The following is a 17,955-nucleotide window of genomic DNA, read 5'->3' on the forward strand; positions in this document are numbered from 1 at the left end:
CACTCAATCAGCTGTTCATGCAAAGAGAAATGTTGAAAATAATGCCCATATGTGGGAAAGGCAGCAATGTTTGCCTTCCACAGTATTAATTAACACAGCTTTAAAGCAAACAGAAAACTCCCTGAGATTGTCAGATGTTTGCCGGTTGCTCGGGTGCTGGTTTGGGTTTTCATTAACACACACAAAAACAGAGACTGGTTTTACCAGGCAAACAGTGTAGGTAACCAAATTCTACATCTGGAAGTTACAGGTCTCAAGACATAAATTTGTTCAGTTTTACAATTTTCACACTTAGTGAGGCTTTGAGAAGTAAGTATAAATGCATGGACAGACAGAATATTTGGTTAGCAGAACATTCCTGTCTCACAGAATTTGTATGCATAATACCAATGCACACTATTTTAAGTCAAATGAAATGTTATAGATACTGATAGGATTTTTATACATTCTGTACACTCTTAAAAATGTAATTTATTTTTGCATCATCCAGTACAGCTGCCTGCAGCACAAGATCTTGAAAAACTGTTAATTGCTTTCAACAATTGTATTTGGTTGTCCAAGCTAATAGACTAGTGTGGCGTTCTGCACTGGGTACACCCCGTGTATGTTCTTACCAATATAAATAATTCCATCATAACTAAAACAACAGTTCCTATTAAGCTCTTTTTCCACTTTAAACCTGGAACGTGATGAGGTTAAGGGCTTCTAAGACTTGACGGAAGAAATGAAAAGCTCTGCAGTGTATAGGAGGTTTGACTATGAGATCCGAGGCCCTCCTTGCCGTAATTGTCATTTGCTCAGAAAAGCCTGTTAATGTGCACCACCAAAATCTCAGTATTAATATCCTGCACTAAAAGTGTATCTAAATAAAGATATCTTGAACTATGATACACTAAAAAAAATATATTTTCTGTACTTATCATCACATTTGGTTCTAAACTAAAAAGGCCTTTATTTCATGAAAATCATTGCCTTAAAAAAAAAAACAAACCACCCTGCGTATAAAGTTTAAGTAGGCAAGTGGCTGATTTCTTGGCTAGCCAGAGGCCAGCGCTGGCCCCATCTGTTTGCAGCCTCTCACGTTATTTATTGCCGGTCTTAAGGATTGATTTTACCAGGGTATGATCAGAGCTGCAGCTGTTAAGGCCCACAGTTCTCAGTTCAGGTTATTAAAATAACCAACGGCGGTTATTTTAACCACAAGGACGTAAAATGGAAGTCAGAGATTGCTGTTTGACAGCTCAGGCTTGATCACTTCACCACAGACTCATTTTAATTGAGAACAAACCGTGCGTTGGTGCGGTGAACGCGCGGCCCGTTTCTGGAACCCCTGCCAAATAACGCTGCGTTTAAACTCAAACTCGGCGCCTAAGATTAAAAAAAAAAAAAAAAAAAAAAAATTAAAACAGGCCTCTCCGACCTGTCCGTCAACCCACGCGCCGTGACGCGCTTCTCCGCCGACCGGGAAGGAGAAAGGCAGCCGGGCGGGGGGGGGGGCGCGTCGGCTCACGGTTTGTGCGTCATGAGGACGTAGCGGGAGCTGATTGGCTGGGGCGGGATGGCAGTGCGGCGGGCGGGCAGCGGGTAGGGCAGCGCAGCGCAGCGCAGAGCGAAGCGAAGCGAAGCGCAGGCCCCGCCGTAGGTGGGTGGCGGGGGTTCTGCGGGGTTTCCCGGGGCTCCGCGCCTGGGGCCGGCCCGCTGTCCGTCCAGTAGCCCGCCGGCGGGTGAGGGTAGGCCCCACGGACCCCACGCCAGGCCTCCCTGGGGGCCGGGCCTCCCCGGGCCGCTGCAGGCCAGGCGCTGCCTCCCCGGCCCTGCCTCCCCTTCTTAATTAGTGCCGTTGTTTAATTACTTTCTCGTTGCATTAGCGTTGCTTGGGGGTGTGCTTGTTGGCTGCGTCTCCTGCTGAATCCCGCCCGAGGCTTCCGGCTGGCGCTTCCCGCAGGATCCGGCGCCCCCGGCCCTCCTCGCCGCCCGGCGGAGCTGGAGTCCTTCGCCTCGGCGCTTCGCAGCCCGGCACCTGCATGGAAACTAGTTGATGGTGGCCCGAGGTGACGTACGGCTGAGGGGAGGGCATCCCTCTCGGTTTTGCCACCGCTAACAGGGTGATAGGCCTCGGCAGGCCTTTTCTTTCTAATTTTCCCTCCTCAGTCAGTTTTCCTGAGTTGGACCCTGAGCTGAGGTCTTCCAGGGCTGTAGCATTTAAGGAGTATAACGCTTTAATGCGATTCTTAAGTGTAGGCTGACATGCTTTGTCAGCAAGCAGTTCTGTTAGGAATAAGTATGTATGATTCCAGAATGACCCTAAAGATTATTCTTAAGTTGCTAGAATATGAAAAAGAATTGATCACAAGCGTTGATATTTCAAGATAAAAATTTCAGTCAGAACAACATCAATAGCATTACATATTTTAAGCAATACACATGCTCTGTTTGGCTTATGCTTTGTCACAGTTGCCATGTTTATGAAATCTATAACAGAATGAAATCCAAGCTTTTCTTTTAAAGGAGTATGTTTATCTTGCATTATACCTGTTTTGCAGATATTTGTGGGGTTAAAAGATTTGAACTGCAACCAAATAACACTAGGGCTGAAAATTGAAGGATGGCAGCAAATCCTTCAGGACAAGGTACGTTTTAATTTAAGTACTCAAGGGGAAACACTATGTGCGAAATGTCAGTGAAGGCACCAAAATCATAAGTTAATTTTATAGAAAGAGTCAAAAGAGGAAGAGAGGCAGGCAGGTGGGGCTGAAGGTAGCAGAATGTCAGCAAGCCTTCTGGGAAAAGACACACACATTAAATGGTTGAAAAAGACCAGTCATGTCTAGGGATCTCCGAATTATTGTGCGTTCCTTCATGCTCAGGTTAGGAAGTACCTGTCATGCCTGTGGTGCTGTGGTTATTTCCTAAAGCATATTTCAGACAGTTACAACAACTAGCATTGAAGAGCTTTTGCGCTCAGCATCAGGGAGCGGCCATAAGTCTTATGTGTTCCATGTCGTGATGGAAGCAGCAAGACCCAGGCAGTAATATCTGTCAAAGATAGATAGCAAGTGGCCAGGCCTAGGAGGAAAAGCCAAATAAAATCATAACACTAACTCTGATTAATGGTGGCGTATCCGAATTGCATCCGTAAAATCGTTCAAGATGTGGAAGTGGTCCGTCTGTCTAGCTGAGGCGTTACAGGGAGCTGAGGGTCGGGGCATGGGGGGGCATCAAACGGCTTGATTGAAGGAGGGTATTAAACCGCCCTCTAGAGGTGCTTTCTGGAACAAAACCAGAAGAAATGTGATGGTCCAAAAGACAGATTTTCACTTGCTACTTGACAAAAAAAAAAGCTAGTTTTTGTAATGCTTATTGAGCTTTTGTGAATTGTTGAGAGAGGAGTACTGCATATTGCAGGTCGTTGTCTGTTTGCAAATTTTGACTCTGAGCAGTTTGTGGTACATAATGGTAAATCTTGCTTTATTCTGTGAATACTAAGCATCATTACAAGGTATAGAATGTTGTCATAGAGGGTTAAAAGTTACTTTTTCTTAAATATGAGAGTTCAATGAGAAGTGGGATGGGGTTTTAGTGCCAGAGTGCCTTTGCTTCCCTCCAGATTCCATAGGCTTATAATTTAATAGAGTCGTGGAATCTGCTTGTATACTTTGAGATACCCTTTAGAGACTCACTAAAGGAACTGTTTAATTATCACATGAAAATTGTTTGCACTAAGCAGACAAGAAACACTATCAAACTTAATCACCCAAGTGAGCCTCTAAATAATGCACCTAGGAAAATTAGAAAGGAACAGGTAAATATGAGCAACAGTTCAAGCCTCTGTATCTTTCTCTTGGCCAGATGCAGTCTCGTAGTGAAAATGATTGAGACAAATACAGCGTTTTCAGCTTGCTTGTGCACATGTATCGGTACTGTTCAAGCAATTCATTCTGTCGTTTCCTTCTTCCTGGACAAAAGGAATAGGGATTTACTGAAACTGGAAGGGTTATGAATGGTAGCACTTACTCAGACAGAACTGTAAGGATGAATTAAACATTAGCCTTCTACACAGGTAGACCATGTTTGTAATTTTTTGTTCTGAGTTTTTTCTTTCTCTAATCAGTACTGGGTATTTTCCTAGGAGTTAATTGAGTTTTCTGTTCATTTCAGACTCGGACTACAAAGGTTAAGATTTTGTGGACTGAACTTCACTGGAATTTTAGGAAAGCAGTATTTTGATTAGAATCTCAAAAATTTGGAGCTGCGTATGAGAGCACCAAAATAAAATAGAACAGAATGAAGGCCTTATTTCAGGCCGTTAGTGCCATATAGAACTGATTGTACTGATTGTATGAGACTGATTACATCATTTAAAATAAATAGAAAAGCTTTTAGCATGCTGTGTATTGTCCACAAGATGAGCTCTTAGATCAGAGTGGTACGTTTTGGTAACAAGGGAAAAAAAAAAAAAGCAGCTTCTAAATTACTGTCAGGTGCTTGGTAATACACTGCTGCTGCGGTAATACTTCACAGTACTTAATGCAACTTGCATTAATTAGGCTGCTCTTGTATTGCTTTTGCTTTTGCACAGCAAGGTCAGACCATACCTTGCATGTTATTAAAGACTCCATGTGTGAGTTCTTCTAGAGGAAGCCCTCTGAGATGAGAGAAATGTGACAGGAAGGAACTCTCCTTTAGGTCCTCACAGGTGGAAGAAATACAGGTCCTGCTTCAGACAGGGCTGAACCTTTCTGTAAAGAAGAGTTTTGGTACATTGGAAGAACCAAGCTCTTGAAATACAGTAGAGAATTCTAAGGTTCAGGATGTGGCAGTTCTACAAGGTCTCTTTCTGTCCTGGTGGGTGTTTATCCTTTTGTCGTAAAGGTATGTGAGCACATTCATGTAACACAGTCTGAGCAGCTAGATTTAGCATTCTGATCACTGAGTCTGTGTTAAAAAGGAAGATTGTGCTGGTCTGCATTAAATTACATCATCATCTATGAACTTTGCTGCACTGCGTCTGAGTTTGATCTGTGTGCAAGCATGGTATTTGAGGGCAGTAGCATATCTCTTCCCTGGAGAACTTTGCGGCCATAAAGACTCAATGACTTACTCAATGACCTATGCATGTAGCTTTTTTCTGGAGGGACAGGCAAAATATTAATATATGTTTTAGTAATTCAAGTTAATCTACTGAATTACTAATATCCCTTTTGTTTGTCACACAATGTATATGAAAGCATATCCGAATATAAATTGTTACTGAAAAGTATTGATGTGCAGCAGACTATTAGATGATGTGTTGTGATGCCAGTACTCATAAGCAAAAATGGAGATCAAAATACAGTTACTCCATCCTTTTTCCCAAGTGTTTTGTGTTTAATAAGGTCTTTGGATGCTAGTTTTTAAGTGGTTGCTGCCCCACTTCATAAATGCTACCATTTATGAAAGAATGCACTTCAGTAAAGAAATTGCTGTGAAATGCTTTCTGAATTGAGCAGGCGGAACAGTGCGCAGTGGCAGTGCTTTCTAATGTGCAGAGTGGACATCCAGCTTTGAAACTGCTTTTCCAAGTAGAAGTGTATTGTGAACACACAGTGGTGGAGGGAGCTTTTGTGCTGTTACACATCTATGAACAAACGATAAATAATGCGTGTTAGAAAAAACTTACACGTACTGTGAAATTGAAGCAACCAATAGATCAGAGAAAAGGGATGAGATGAAAAGCAAAAACTTTAAAGTACATAAAGGTAATACTGTTTCTTGCCATGCAGAGTTAGCTAGTAGAATTAACTGACATAGGTATCAGTGAGGTAGCGTGGTAGGATTAGGCGTAAGGATTAGGTTAAAGAGCAAAGCTTGCTGTGAGTTCTTAAAGCTACCGGTATCACTCAGCAAGGCATCAGCTTTCTCTGATTTTCTGCCTTTCACGTGCAAAACATCAATGCAAGTAAACTTTTAGCTCCTGCAGAGAGCACATAATACAATGCTTTATGTCAGAAAGAACAGGTTTAAATTTTAAATGTCTTGAATCTGCTACCTTAGAGGGTAATCTGAGGATCCAGGTGCTCAGTTTGACATCTGACACTGCCATTAACCTATTTAGCTGCCTTGAGCGGGTCATTTTGTGTCAGGATTCTTTGAGTCTACAAAGCAGAGAATATTAATGAACTGCAATATTCATGAACTGTTCAAACTCAAAATAGTAGGGCAACACAGCTTAGCTTAGGGAAGTCTAAACTTAAACCTTTACTAAGATGTTGCTGTGTCTGAAAATCTACTCTTCCCTTTACAGATGGGAATCTGATCTGTACTAAGGATGGCTATTATTTTATTTTTGCATGTCCCCTTTTTTATTACTAGAAAGCAGAACAGACATATCAAACATACAGAGGAAAAATTACTTTCCTTGTAATTGAAGTAGGAAACTTCTGTAGCTGTTTCAAGTTGGTCTTTATGGAAGCACTTTGGGGTCCTGTACAGGGAAGAATCTAAATGGAAGTCTCACTTATATATTGCCAGATATGATGAATTATTTTGTAAGGATGCCAAATTTTCACTCTGAAAGGGATTTATCCTGTCCTGCCCTCACCATTGTTAACTGTAAATTAGCATGTTTTACTTCACATTTTAAAAAAGTTTAGAATGCCTGTAGAACCTTCACATTACTCAGCTGAGGAGCACTAACATGTACTTGTGTATCCTCCTCCATTTTCTCAAGTAGGCTTTTTTTTTCTACTTACCGTTAACAAATTATTGTAAACCAATGACTTTCAGTACATCAGGTTGCTGATGGGCACTGTCTGAATTCTAGCGCAAAATACTACTTTTTTTTTTTTTTTTTAAAAAAAGCTAACACCTACCCTTTCTTAGTAATAGAGGGCTAGTAAAAGGAAGAAAAAATACTTGGGTTTCTTCTGAATCCCTCTAGAGTTTCTGCCATATGATATTATAGCAAGACTTGTACTAAAATGGAAGACACTGATAATCATAGAATCATTTAGGTTGGAAAAGACCCTTGGGATCATCGAGTCCAACCATCAACTCCACTTTACAAAGTTCTCCCTTACACCATATCCCTTAACACCACATCTAAACAACTCTTAAACACATCCAGGGATGGTGACTCCACCACCTCCCTGGGCAGCCTATTCCAGTGTCTGATCACTCTCTCTGTGAAAAATTTTTTCCTCATGTCCAGCCTAAACCTACCCTGCTGCAGCTTGAACCCATTCCCTCTTGTTCTATCGCTAATGACCTGTGAGAAGAGGCCAGCACCAGCATCTCTACAGTGGCCTTTCAAGTAGTCTTAGAGAGTGGTGAAGTCTCCCCTCAGCCTCCTCTTCCTCAAACTAAACAGTCCCAGCTCCTTCAATCGCTCCTGATAAGATTTATTCTCCAGGCCCTTCACGAAGTTCGTTGCCCTCCTCTGCACTCGCTCCAACACCTCGATATCTCTCTCGTATTGAGGTGCCCAAAACTGGACACAATACTCAAGGTGTGGCCTCACCAGTGCTGAGCACAGGGGGACAATCACCTCCCTCCTTCTGCTGGTCACACTATTTCTAATACAAGCCAGGATGCCATTGGCTTTCTTGGCCACCTGGGCACACTGCTGGCTCATGTTCAGCCGCTTGTCAATTAGAACCCCCAGGTCCTTTTCTGCCAGGCAGCTCTCCAGCCACACTGCCCCAAGCCTGTAGCGATGCATGGGGTTGTTGTGGCCCAACTGCAGGACCCGGTACTTGTCCTTGTTGAAGCTCATACCGTTAGCGTTGGCCCATCGGTCCAATCTATCCAAGTCTCTGTGTAGAGCCTCCCACAGTCTCTTGCACAGTTTCTGATCGTAGTTTAAAACAAGCATTTAAAATTTTATTCTTACATGTCCTAAGCCTTTCTGAATCATACCATCTGCTTCACAATAAGTGTAAGCATATTTAGTCTTCATTTTTTAGTTGACAGCATCTTACATTAAAAAGTGGTCTCCTTTTTCTTGCCTCAGTCGCCATATCATTTGAATTCCAAGCATACATTTAGATCTATGCATTTCAGGATAAGCAAACATTAGCAGAAGGCTGCTGAGTAATATGTCAAGTATTAAGCTTTTTGGCTGAGAACTCTGTAGAATGAGTATACAGACATGGTGACATTAGCTCAGACCCTCTTAGAGGTACTTCAGTAGTCCATTGTCTCCAGAATTTATAAGAAAGTAAAGTCTGGGGTAACTGTAACTCAGAAATGTTGAATCTTAGCTTATTGTCAAGCTCTCTCAGCCTTTCTGCATTCAACTGTGTTTTAATGTTTCAAACTCATTGCAAGTGCAGGGTGTTCAAAAAAAGATAGTGTAAAATACCTAAAGAGCAGAGAAACATCAAAGACCTGAATCGATACACTTACAAAACAGAGGGAGTTAAGTGGAACTAATGGCATGTAGGAAGGAGAGGTTAACAGACAGGAAATAGCAATTAATTAAATTTAATTAAAAAATCTGTTAACAAATGTGAAGATGATTATGGGTGATCTTGCATAAAATCACAGTAAAATGTAATCAAACGACTGTTCTTTTTGAGAACTCTGAGACACCGAGGCTCAGGGGTGTGCATTAGGCATAGTAAAAGAAAAAGGTGAGGCAAGGCAATACGGATGCAAATTATTATTTAGAGTGGAAGGTTTCTACCTGATAATTGTCTCCATCATTGAGCCATGCAGATGAAAGGAATATCGTATTATGTAATTGAGCAGCAACAGAAGATCTCCCAAAGGGAATGAACTTTAAGTGAAGCTACTGAAAATAAATTTGGAATTATTTTACCTTGCCATGCTAATAATCCCCTTACGAGTTACCCTGTCAGGCCTTCACAACAGCTTGTGGGCTACCATTTTTAGTGGTATTGCTAAAACAGCACTCAGGATGGGGGGGGGGCGGGGGGCACAACATGCAGGAGTTTCCAATGGGAATGACTTTAACTTTTTGTATGAAGGAAATAAAGGAGATAATTTGAGTTGTACATATTTTATATATGACGGTGTAGTGGTTTGATATTTATAGAATAGTATCAAATTAGAGGTGAAAAAGAAGTGTATATTCTTGACCTGAGGAGTGTCCTTAGTGGCACAGAGGCCTGTAAGGGTCATTTCTGTAGCTGTTGTCCCCAGTTGTGCTGCACAGGCATACTGGGCAACAGCAGGGACTTGTGTACCTGGTTGTTTGGTGGCCGCAATGAGATCCTTTACCGTGTAGGAGTCCTGCGTAAGTACAGCAGTTTTGCCACATTTTCATTTAGAAGGCAAATTTGAAAATACACAAATGGCAACTATCGTAGGCATTTTCAAAGTTGCCTCAGTCACTGCAATTCCTGACCCCTTCTCTAGTCTACAGGGTCCCCTTTGGGAGAATGATGTACTGTGCAAATAAAGGCAGCGTTCCCTTATTGTGCCCAGACAGTTTACTTTCGGTTCTCTATTCCAGCATAGTGGTTGTAGTCAGAATAAGGGTAGCGTGTATATGGAAGGACATCAGTGTATTAAAACTAAAACTTTTCTGCATGGATTGAATAAAAGGTTGTAATTTTTTCTGTAAGCACATGTGCAGGTTTAGTGGTCATCAAATTCTTACCTGTTACATATGTAAAACTTCTATTATAGTTTGAGTTCACTGGCATGAGAATTAGGCCCCGTGAGTGTATTACTCCGTTATTATAATTGAGTTGTATGCTCAGTGACTGCATTTTAAATCTAGAACCTGGTAAGTACTTTTTTTTGAAAGGCGAGTATTTGATAATGTACCTTGTTTATAGCTCCAGGGCTTGCTTGGGAAGGGGTAGGATCTAACTTGACATAGAAACCTGTATTTTAAAATGTATTAATATGTATGATAGCTTAAGGAAGCTATTTCATGTTGTAAAATGAGAAAAGGAAAAATGAAACCTATTTATTAATAGACTTTCAGATGGGTGCAAAGCCTTGAAGATTAGTATATTTGTCATAATGTCATATTGTACAGAGACTTCTTAGTTCCACAAGGTTAGAGTTGGGCCGTAGAAATCAAGTAAATGTCTAATATTTTTCTGTCATTCCCACCAGGTTTCCAGAATAAAAATAGGGTTGCAATCCTGGCAGAACTAGACAAGGAGAAGAGAAAGTTACTTATGCAAAACCAGTCTTCCACAAATCACCCTGGAGCCAGGTATTTTATGTTCTTAGCGCTATTTGGACATCACTGATTAGATCAAAGGAAAAAAAAAAAAAAGCAAGTGAGCTGTAAACTGACATAAACACTAATGGGAAGTGTTTTCTGACCATCCTCAATAATCAGTCAGAGACACCTTGCACTTTACGAACATATTAGTATTTAAAATGGTTTACAGACCCTGAATTTTGGCTTACGTAATTTCCATTTGAGAAAGGGAGAAACAAATATGCTTACTCAACTGTATTAAAGTTTACCTTAAAGAAGAATCAGAGCAGGCACTGAGAAAGCATTTAATTATTAAGCTAAAATGCCCTAAGGAATGGAAGTAGCAGACCATTAATTTCAGGGTACTGTGTGTTTAGAGAAGAGCAGTTACAGCAGGGAGTGGGTTATCCTTGAAACTCCCTGTGTGCCAGACAAAGCCAGTTTATGTTGCTGCAGATCTTGTAAATGAAGGTGTGCTGTAAGGATGATTTTACACTGTAAGGTGTAATAATCTAATTGAGTTTAGGAGTTGTCACTGGGATTTCTCCCATCTAAACCAAAAAGATTAGATTTTTGTTAAAAATCTGTAACTAGAAAATCACACTGTGGTTTACTTGGAGAAATTGAGATAGTTGAACTTGTGGGTTAGCATGAAATGAGTGCAGTGCCATATTCTAGACACAGTGTGTTACCTGCAGTCTCTCACGTTACATGCAGAGTCAAATACACTGAATACAGTCTGAGTATTGCTTGTGTCTTTTTTCAAGGAAATTCTAGCTCACCTTTAATTCCTTCATACTGTGAAAAAGCATGCAGAATATTTGAAATCGCCTGAGGTGGATCTCTGATTCACTCTGTATTCAGTTATTATTCAAGCAAAATTGTTGATTAGAGAAGAAAACAGAAATATCATACTGTTACGTACAACCTCTGACTCCTGACAGCAGTGTTTCTGTACTCCATTGCAAGTCTGTCAGAGTTTCAGGGTGTGCTTATTTGCTTGCTTTTTTCTTTAAGGAAAAATAACACTGTATGCTAGTGAGCAGAATTAGAATTTACTAATTTTGAAGGTGGGGATGGGGTGGGTGGAGGACCTACAAAGCAGCAGCCAAACTCTCTGCTTTGGCATGGTGGGCTGAGGTATGACTTTTTGAGAAGCTGACAGTTCTGTAGTAGGGATGTTGTGCTTGATGTGCCCATGGCCAGCGTAAGGATGAATGTGTTACCTTAGGGTAACATCTTAGGGAACCCTTAGGGAATCATCTATCCAAGAGCAGAAGAACTCTCTTGAAAAGTGTCATGAATGTTATGATGAAGCCTTAAGATTACCTACAGAAATCAGGTGGAAAAGTTAGAGGGTACAGAATTAAATGGAAAATAAATACCTTCAAAATAACTGAAAATATTGTAAGTAAACTGAGTAGTTCTTTTCTCCAGCAGTGAAGCTTATCTTAATATTTGTCATAAAATCTGTTCAGAGGCTTGTTATTTAGCTTTCATTATGCCCTTAGACATAGATTTGACTAAAGGTCTTTTCATGAGCGTGGCTGCTTTTGATTTACTGAATCAGCTGTTGACATTGAAGCTGCTGGGAAAGGTCAGTTGATGGGTTTGCTTGGATCCCTTGTCGTCCTTCATACTTTTGTCTCTATGACTGAGGAGAGCTGGGCTTTCAGCACCAGCCTCCTCCAGAGCCAATTTCAGAGGTAGTTATGAATTGCCTTGCAATATGGCTCTGATAGAAACCGGTGAGGACTCCCATCTGGAGTAGGGCTGATCATGTTACTTATACAAAGTTTGGGGGGCAGGAGGGAAAGTTAATTGTTTCTTTTGTTGGTTAACAAGGTGGACAAGCCTTAAGATGCAAAAGCCAAGAAAACATATTTAGAAATTTTAATTTGAAACCTAATCTATGCTGCACTGAGATAGATAAGCAAAATCAATTTTAGGTACTCTGAGCCATCATCAGAGGATCATTATTTCAGTTACATCATGGGAAGCTCCTCTACCATAAGCAGTGAGCTGCTGCCCACCTACCAAAGAACTGGTCTTATACTGAAGACTGCAGAGCGCTTGTTAGTGCTTCTGTTTATCGCAGTCTTTTAGAGCAGTCACCGAGTGACTGGGTAATGGTGAAAACAAGAAGCTGTTGTTTTAAAAGTTGCTGACATTGTCTAACATTGCACCCCAGTGGTTCCACTGACTTCAGCGGGACTCCACCCTTGAGCAAAATCTACAACAGGCTTCAGGACTGTGAGTCTTCTGGGTTTAGTTTGGCATCAGTTGTTCATGCTAGGTCAAATGATACAGCTGTGGTCACTCCATTTTCCATACCTCTCTTATCTTAGCAAATAGTAATTCCAAACAATAGTTAACAATTGTCAAGCTATGAGTCAAATAAATTGTGAGCTGTGGAAGTCATGGAATCTATGGCTGAAATGACAAGGACAAATTTTTTCCTGCTGTATATATCATACCATATTGGGTTTTGCAGCATTGCACTTGCAAGATCACCGCTGAACAAGGATTTCCGTGATCATGCTGAGCAACAGCACATCGCAGCACAGCAGAAGGCTGCACTGCAGGTAAGCCGATAGTCAGGTTCATTTAGCTTGGTCCTGTTTTAGGTGTGCGTCCCTTCAGAGAGCAGTCCTGCACCTAGAGAGAATGAAAAGCCCGTTTTAGAGGGTAGATTTCATGCATTTCTGTATTTGTCACAAATGAAGTTTCTTCTTCTGTTACGATGAAAGCTTAAATCTATTGACTCATTCTCCCTTGATAACGGTTGTAAGAATGTAGCCTACAGTATCGTCATAGCTGTTTTGTACATCTCAGTCAAGAGTCAGTTTCATTATACTTCCAAATGTGTCATCGAGCGTAGGGAGAAATAGACACGTGGCTTTCCTTGGTTGAATATGAGTAGATGTCAAGTAAATACCTTACAGTTACAAGTGACAGGGGTGAAAGATTTGAAAAACTTACTTGTACATTTACAGGCTTCTATTTGCTGCTATTTTGCTCATGTCTGGCAAGATTGATTTGGGTGTTGAATTTGGAAATTGAGCAATAAAGCCAGTACATGGCCACCTGTCTTCCTGGCACTCCAAACAGATTTGTCAGGCAGCACAGGAATGGGAAAAAACATTGAGATGAAAACTAGCAATGCTGTTATCATATCCTTGTTGTATTTCTGTCACCCAGTAAAGCCCCCCAGACTGCTTCTCTGAAAAATGAATGGGAGCAGAACTGAGCTCTGGCGGGTGTCCTGTGTTGATCACAGAACATTGTTGGCTGGGAGGATCCTTGGGAGATTTCTAGTCCAGTGCCCTGCTCCAAGAATTACCAACAGCAGTGCTATATCACATTGTTCAGGGCATGGTCCGGTTGAGTTTTGAAGCTCTCCAAGGATGGACTTCTCACACCCTTTCTTGGCTCTGAGTCAGGCTCTGTCTTATCTATATCCTGTCACTGGGTATCTGAAAATAGCGTAAGATTTCCCCACAGCTTTCTCTTCTTACGCAAAGCTCAGTCCTCTCACTACCCCTTTGGTTGCTGAGAGCTCCAGCCCAGCCCCCAGCTGCCTCTTTGGGTCTCTGTTGGATTCCCTGCAGTTTGTATCTCAAACCAAACACAGTATCACAAATGCAGCCTCATGGGTAGTTTCCCCTGGACTAAAGGCTGTGCTGTTGCTGATGCAGCCCACTGAGCTGGGAGCCTTTATCACTGCAAGGGCACATTGCTGGCTCAGGCTAAATTTGGTATCCACTAGGGCTTTTCCTTAGTGGTGGAAGGAAGGAATATGCAGGCCATCCAGCTTACTGGAGTCCAGTCTTTGAACTGGGAAAGCTTACGTATGATTTTACAAAGGTTGTCCAGAGTCATAAGCAGCAGCTGCCCCCCTCAGGTGAACAAACATATATAATACATCACATGAGCAGAATGACGGAGTCTGATGTTGTACAGGAGTGTGTCTGGCCACATGTCACTTGTACGTACAGCCTCAGGTTGTGTGATGCTACTGACGCACGCTTCTGGCAGTCATGTGTGGTAGCTGTCACGTACCAAGACCTGCAGGCTGGTTATAGATGGGAGTGGAAGCATGGGGTCCAGGCAAAGGAGAACGATCCAGGGTTCATTTACCACTCTCCCCACCTCCATGGGATTTGATGAAAAATGAGCAGCATGGAATGGCCAAGTTATTTCCCTTGATGGGCCCTGTTCAGATGTGGATGATCTAAAATGCCGGGTTTGAATTTGACTATCAGAGCTGAGGAGCAGACTGGGAGAAATAAATAATTAATGCTGCAGAAGCTGTAAAGTTTTGAATTATATCAGTGCTGCGGGGAGTTATGCTTTAACAAATGTTTTTCTCTTTCCAGCACGCACACGCACATTCCTCAGGATACTTCATAACTCAAGACTCTGCATTTGGAAATCTTATTCTTCCTGTCTTACCTCGACTTGAGGCAGAATGAGGAATGTTTTTTCTCAGAGCTGCAAGGTCTGATTTTTGTCTGAAGCAGGAACTGTCTGACCTTTTAATTTCTTTACTTAATCTTAAAACCTTTTTTTTTTCCTGGATTTTTGTGGTTGCCTTTCGGGAGTGTGAGCTCTAAGGATGAAAAAGCAATGTTGTTGAACAGCAATTTTTATCCTTTATTTCTGTTCCTCTGTCAGGTCAAAGGCAGATGTAAGACTTCCTTGGTGTGTGAAGTGCATAGAGCTTGCTTTTCCCTGTTTCTGTGCTTCCTTTAAATAAATGTCCAAACCAGAGTCATCAAGAGATACGCGCTGTCAGCCTTTGTGTTTCTTATTATTGTGTACGGTTATTATATTTGACTTCAATGAAAGGCAAAAGTTACTTTGTCCATCAAAACAGACATCAATTTATCAAATGCATCATTCAGTCTTTCTTGTTTTTCCCCTGTATGCAGGAACATTGCTGGTGTACTGTTTGCTGTTGTACTATCATCTGGTCTCCAGTCCTTAGATATAGTGAGCCTGCCTTTTACTTTGTTTTGTGAAATACGAAAATGAATTAAAGCGGTGAAAAAGCAATTGTTTCAAACAGTCTTTTAACAGACAAAATAAAAGAACTCTTAACTTCTCTGGACATTTCATATGGAAAGTGTTGTCTGCAAGGACAATTCTGTTTAAAAGGTCATATTTTTCTAGTCATACCTTCTTTAATACTTGTTGTATTTCGTTTTGTTTGCTTTTTTCCTTCCTGTCTCCATGCTGAAAGAAAATCTGTGAATCTTAAGGTAAATTATTTTGGAATTGTGATCATGTTACCTGGCAACCAAGTAACTTAGAGTGAAAAATAGTCCTTACATACATGTTCTTCTATCTTCACAGCTTTACTAATAACAATTATACTAGTACATTGATTGCTTTACCTGTGGAGGCAAGTTTTGGAAAACAAAAAGGAACAGGAGAACTTAAGTGAGAACCAGAAATCAGAAAGCATCTGTTAAATTGGTGCCCATTTGAAGCAGCTCTGTCCTTTGCAGAAGTAACTTAGCTGTCCCATGAGGCTTCCAGGGTTATAGCCTACAGATTTCCTTAGGGACATTCAGGTATCCTGTTTCCATCTGCAGGGGATTGCCTGAACCCAGTAAGCAAACTGTGAGCACTGTTAACAGTTCCATTCCTCGTGACTAAGAATACAGCAAGGACCAAGAGACTGATGCATGGGGTAAGAGGAAAATGCCACCACTTTCATATACACCCTTGCAGAAGCTGTAGCATACTGAAGTGTTTTCAGTAAGGAGAATGTTGTGGAGGAGGCCTGATAGAGCTTAAAGATGTGCAATTGTAACATTAACTATTCATATCGTGTGTTCTTTGGGGGGGTCTGATGTGGTTAATCGTGGGAACAATGATGGTTTCTGTGGGCAATGGAGAAAGGAGTACTGTCATTTCTGTTTTCCGTGGTTGGCTCTGTGTAGCTTTTTCCCTTTAATTACCAAGAGTAACTTCACCATGAAGCTGTCATGACCACTCATTATTCTGCAGTGTGAGCTGAGTATCTTAGGTGCTTTGAAGAAAAAGATCTCTTTCTTCTCAGTGGTGCCCGGTGACAGGACAAGGGGCTACGGGCACAAGGAAGTTTGGATTTTAGATTTTAGTTGAATTAGAAAGGTAGGTTGGACACTTTATCATTAAAGGAGCTTTCTTTTGTTGTTTCCTTGAGTGTCTGCTTTCTCTAGAAACAGACCCTCTGTGCTAACAAATGGAACTATAAAATCTCTGTGTTTCTGTGCAGACTGCGTATCATCCAGGCAAACAAACAGTAAAGATCCTTCTTCTTTGGAAAGCTATTGCTCCAGTGAAGGAGTTAAACTTGCTGGCTGTGTTGTTTTCATCTTGGGTATCGAAAGATCTGCTTTGGGAAATCCAGGGCCTGGGCTCAAAGATGGAGGTATTCAAAAGAGGGGGAAAATTGACACAGCTGTTGTAATATTTTTAAGTTATAATGCCTCAGATTATTCTGTGTCATCATGAGGGACTTGGTGATGTATGAAGATATAATTAACTGTCAAAGATACAAATGTTGTATATGGAAGCTTCTCTCTTAGAAACCACAGACTGTAGCAATTAGTGTCAGATGCATCAATTTGTCTTGCCACTCTTACTTTTTCTTCTCTACTATTAATCAGTATTAAAACCATTAATCTATCCCTGTACAGTAATTTCAGCAAAATCTTTTCTCCTGTTGGAATTGCATGTTCAAATTCAAATCATTATTAGTTAAAATATACCTGAACCAGGAAGTGCCTGGGGTGTCTTGTGTCTGGCAGTAACCATTACCTATAAAAGCACAAAGCTTGTAATCTAGTGCTGACCTGTGTACCTAAAAGTGCCTTAACACACAAAAATCACTCAAGAGTCATTTTATTCCCTTTGCTACAGTAGTAATCAGCCTTTCCACTCAACACAGGTGACTGGTGTAGAGTCTGTATCAGAGCAGGTTGGTGGGTGAGAGGTAGGTCTTACACTAAACACATCAGATAGATGGGAGGTGAACTAACACACAGTGAGGTCAGACTTCCTAAGTGATGGCGGAGTCATTATCTTTAAGAACAGATGAGGGTAAATCAAAGATCTTGAACTGAAGTGCTGGAAGAACTGAACCACAGCTTCTTTCTTCTTAGCTCTGTGCTCTTTTTCTTCCACTAGACAAGTTTTCTCTCCACACCCATATTTTCCAAAGTCACTCACTATCTCGCCACCACTACAGACTCTGGAAAATGCTTAGTTTTAACACAAGAAGCCTGACCTGTAGAACCATGCGTGGTTTCCTACCGCTACAGGGTTGTAGTCTCCACTTTTTCTTAGTATTTTCACTGTAGTGATCTCCTGGAAGCACTGGTATCAAACTAATCAATAGTACCTGATGTTGTATTTGCACTTTACGTCAGAACACAGAATACCCCACGAAACTCATTATTGGAAAGAAATTACAGCCCCTGCTGTCACTTGCCAGGAGCTTCCTAGTTGCTGTGATGTGTCCAATCAGTTAAAATAGCTAAATGCTACTTCTGTCTTCATGTGCAGGCAGTACAGGACATGCCAGGTGTAATTTGCAAGTCCTATGGATGCAGCTGATCATCCTGTCTGAGGTAGACACTTTGGATGGCTCTAAGTTTTTTATTAGACCACTGGTGTCACTTAAAGGCTGGAGGTCGTTTATTGTCTTTGCTGCACAGCAGAGGGGTCAGTGCTGTGACCTTAACCTAAGAAATGCGTGAAGAGACCAGGATTTTCCCATCTGCAGAAAGAGGAGT

General features: G+C 41.3%; 1 protein-coding gene across 4 annotated transcripts; it reads left to right on the forward strand.

Moving 5' to 3' along the window:
* Nucleotides 1–1,541: 1,541 nt before the first annotated feature.
* On the forward strand, nucleotides 1,542–14,950 carry INIP (INTS3 and NABP interacting protein). 4 transcript variants are annotated; one of them, XM_054186252.1, is made up of 6 exons: nucleotides 1,542–1,642; nucleotides 1,869–2,051; nucleotides 2,544–2,630; nucleotides 10,072–10,174; nucleotides 12,660–12,750; nucleotides 14,545–14,950. In XM_054186252.1, the coding sequence occupies exons 3-6, from the start codon at nucleotides 2,606–2,608 to the stop codon at nucleotides 14,638–14,640; spliced, it is 315 nt and encodes a 104-aa protein (XP_054042227.1). In that variant the 5' UTR covers nucleotides 1,542–1,642; nucleotides 1,869–2,051; nucleotides 2,544–2,605; the 3' UTR covers nucleotides 14,641–14,950. The 4 variants fall into 4 exon arrangements, with proteins under 4 accessions (XP_054042227.1, XP_054042230.1, XP_054042228.1 ...); XM_054186254.1 differs by lacking the exon at nucleotides 1,542–1,642 and adding an exon at nucleotides 1,715–1,730; XM_054186255.1 differs by lacking the exon at nucleotides 1,869–2,051 and having other exon boundaries at nucleotides 1,552–1,642.
* Nucleotides 14,951–17,955: the final 3,005 nt, after the last annotated feature.

The sequence above is a fragment of the Rissa tridactyla genome, chromosome Z, assembly GCF_028500815.1.
Source record: "Rissa tridactyla isolate bRisTri1 chromosome Z, bRisTri1.patW.cur.20221130, whole genome shotgun sequence".
Classification (NCBI taxonomy): Eukaryota; Metazoa; Chordata; class Aves; order Charadriiformes; family Laridae; genus Rissa; species Rissa tridactyla.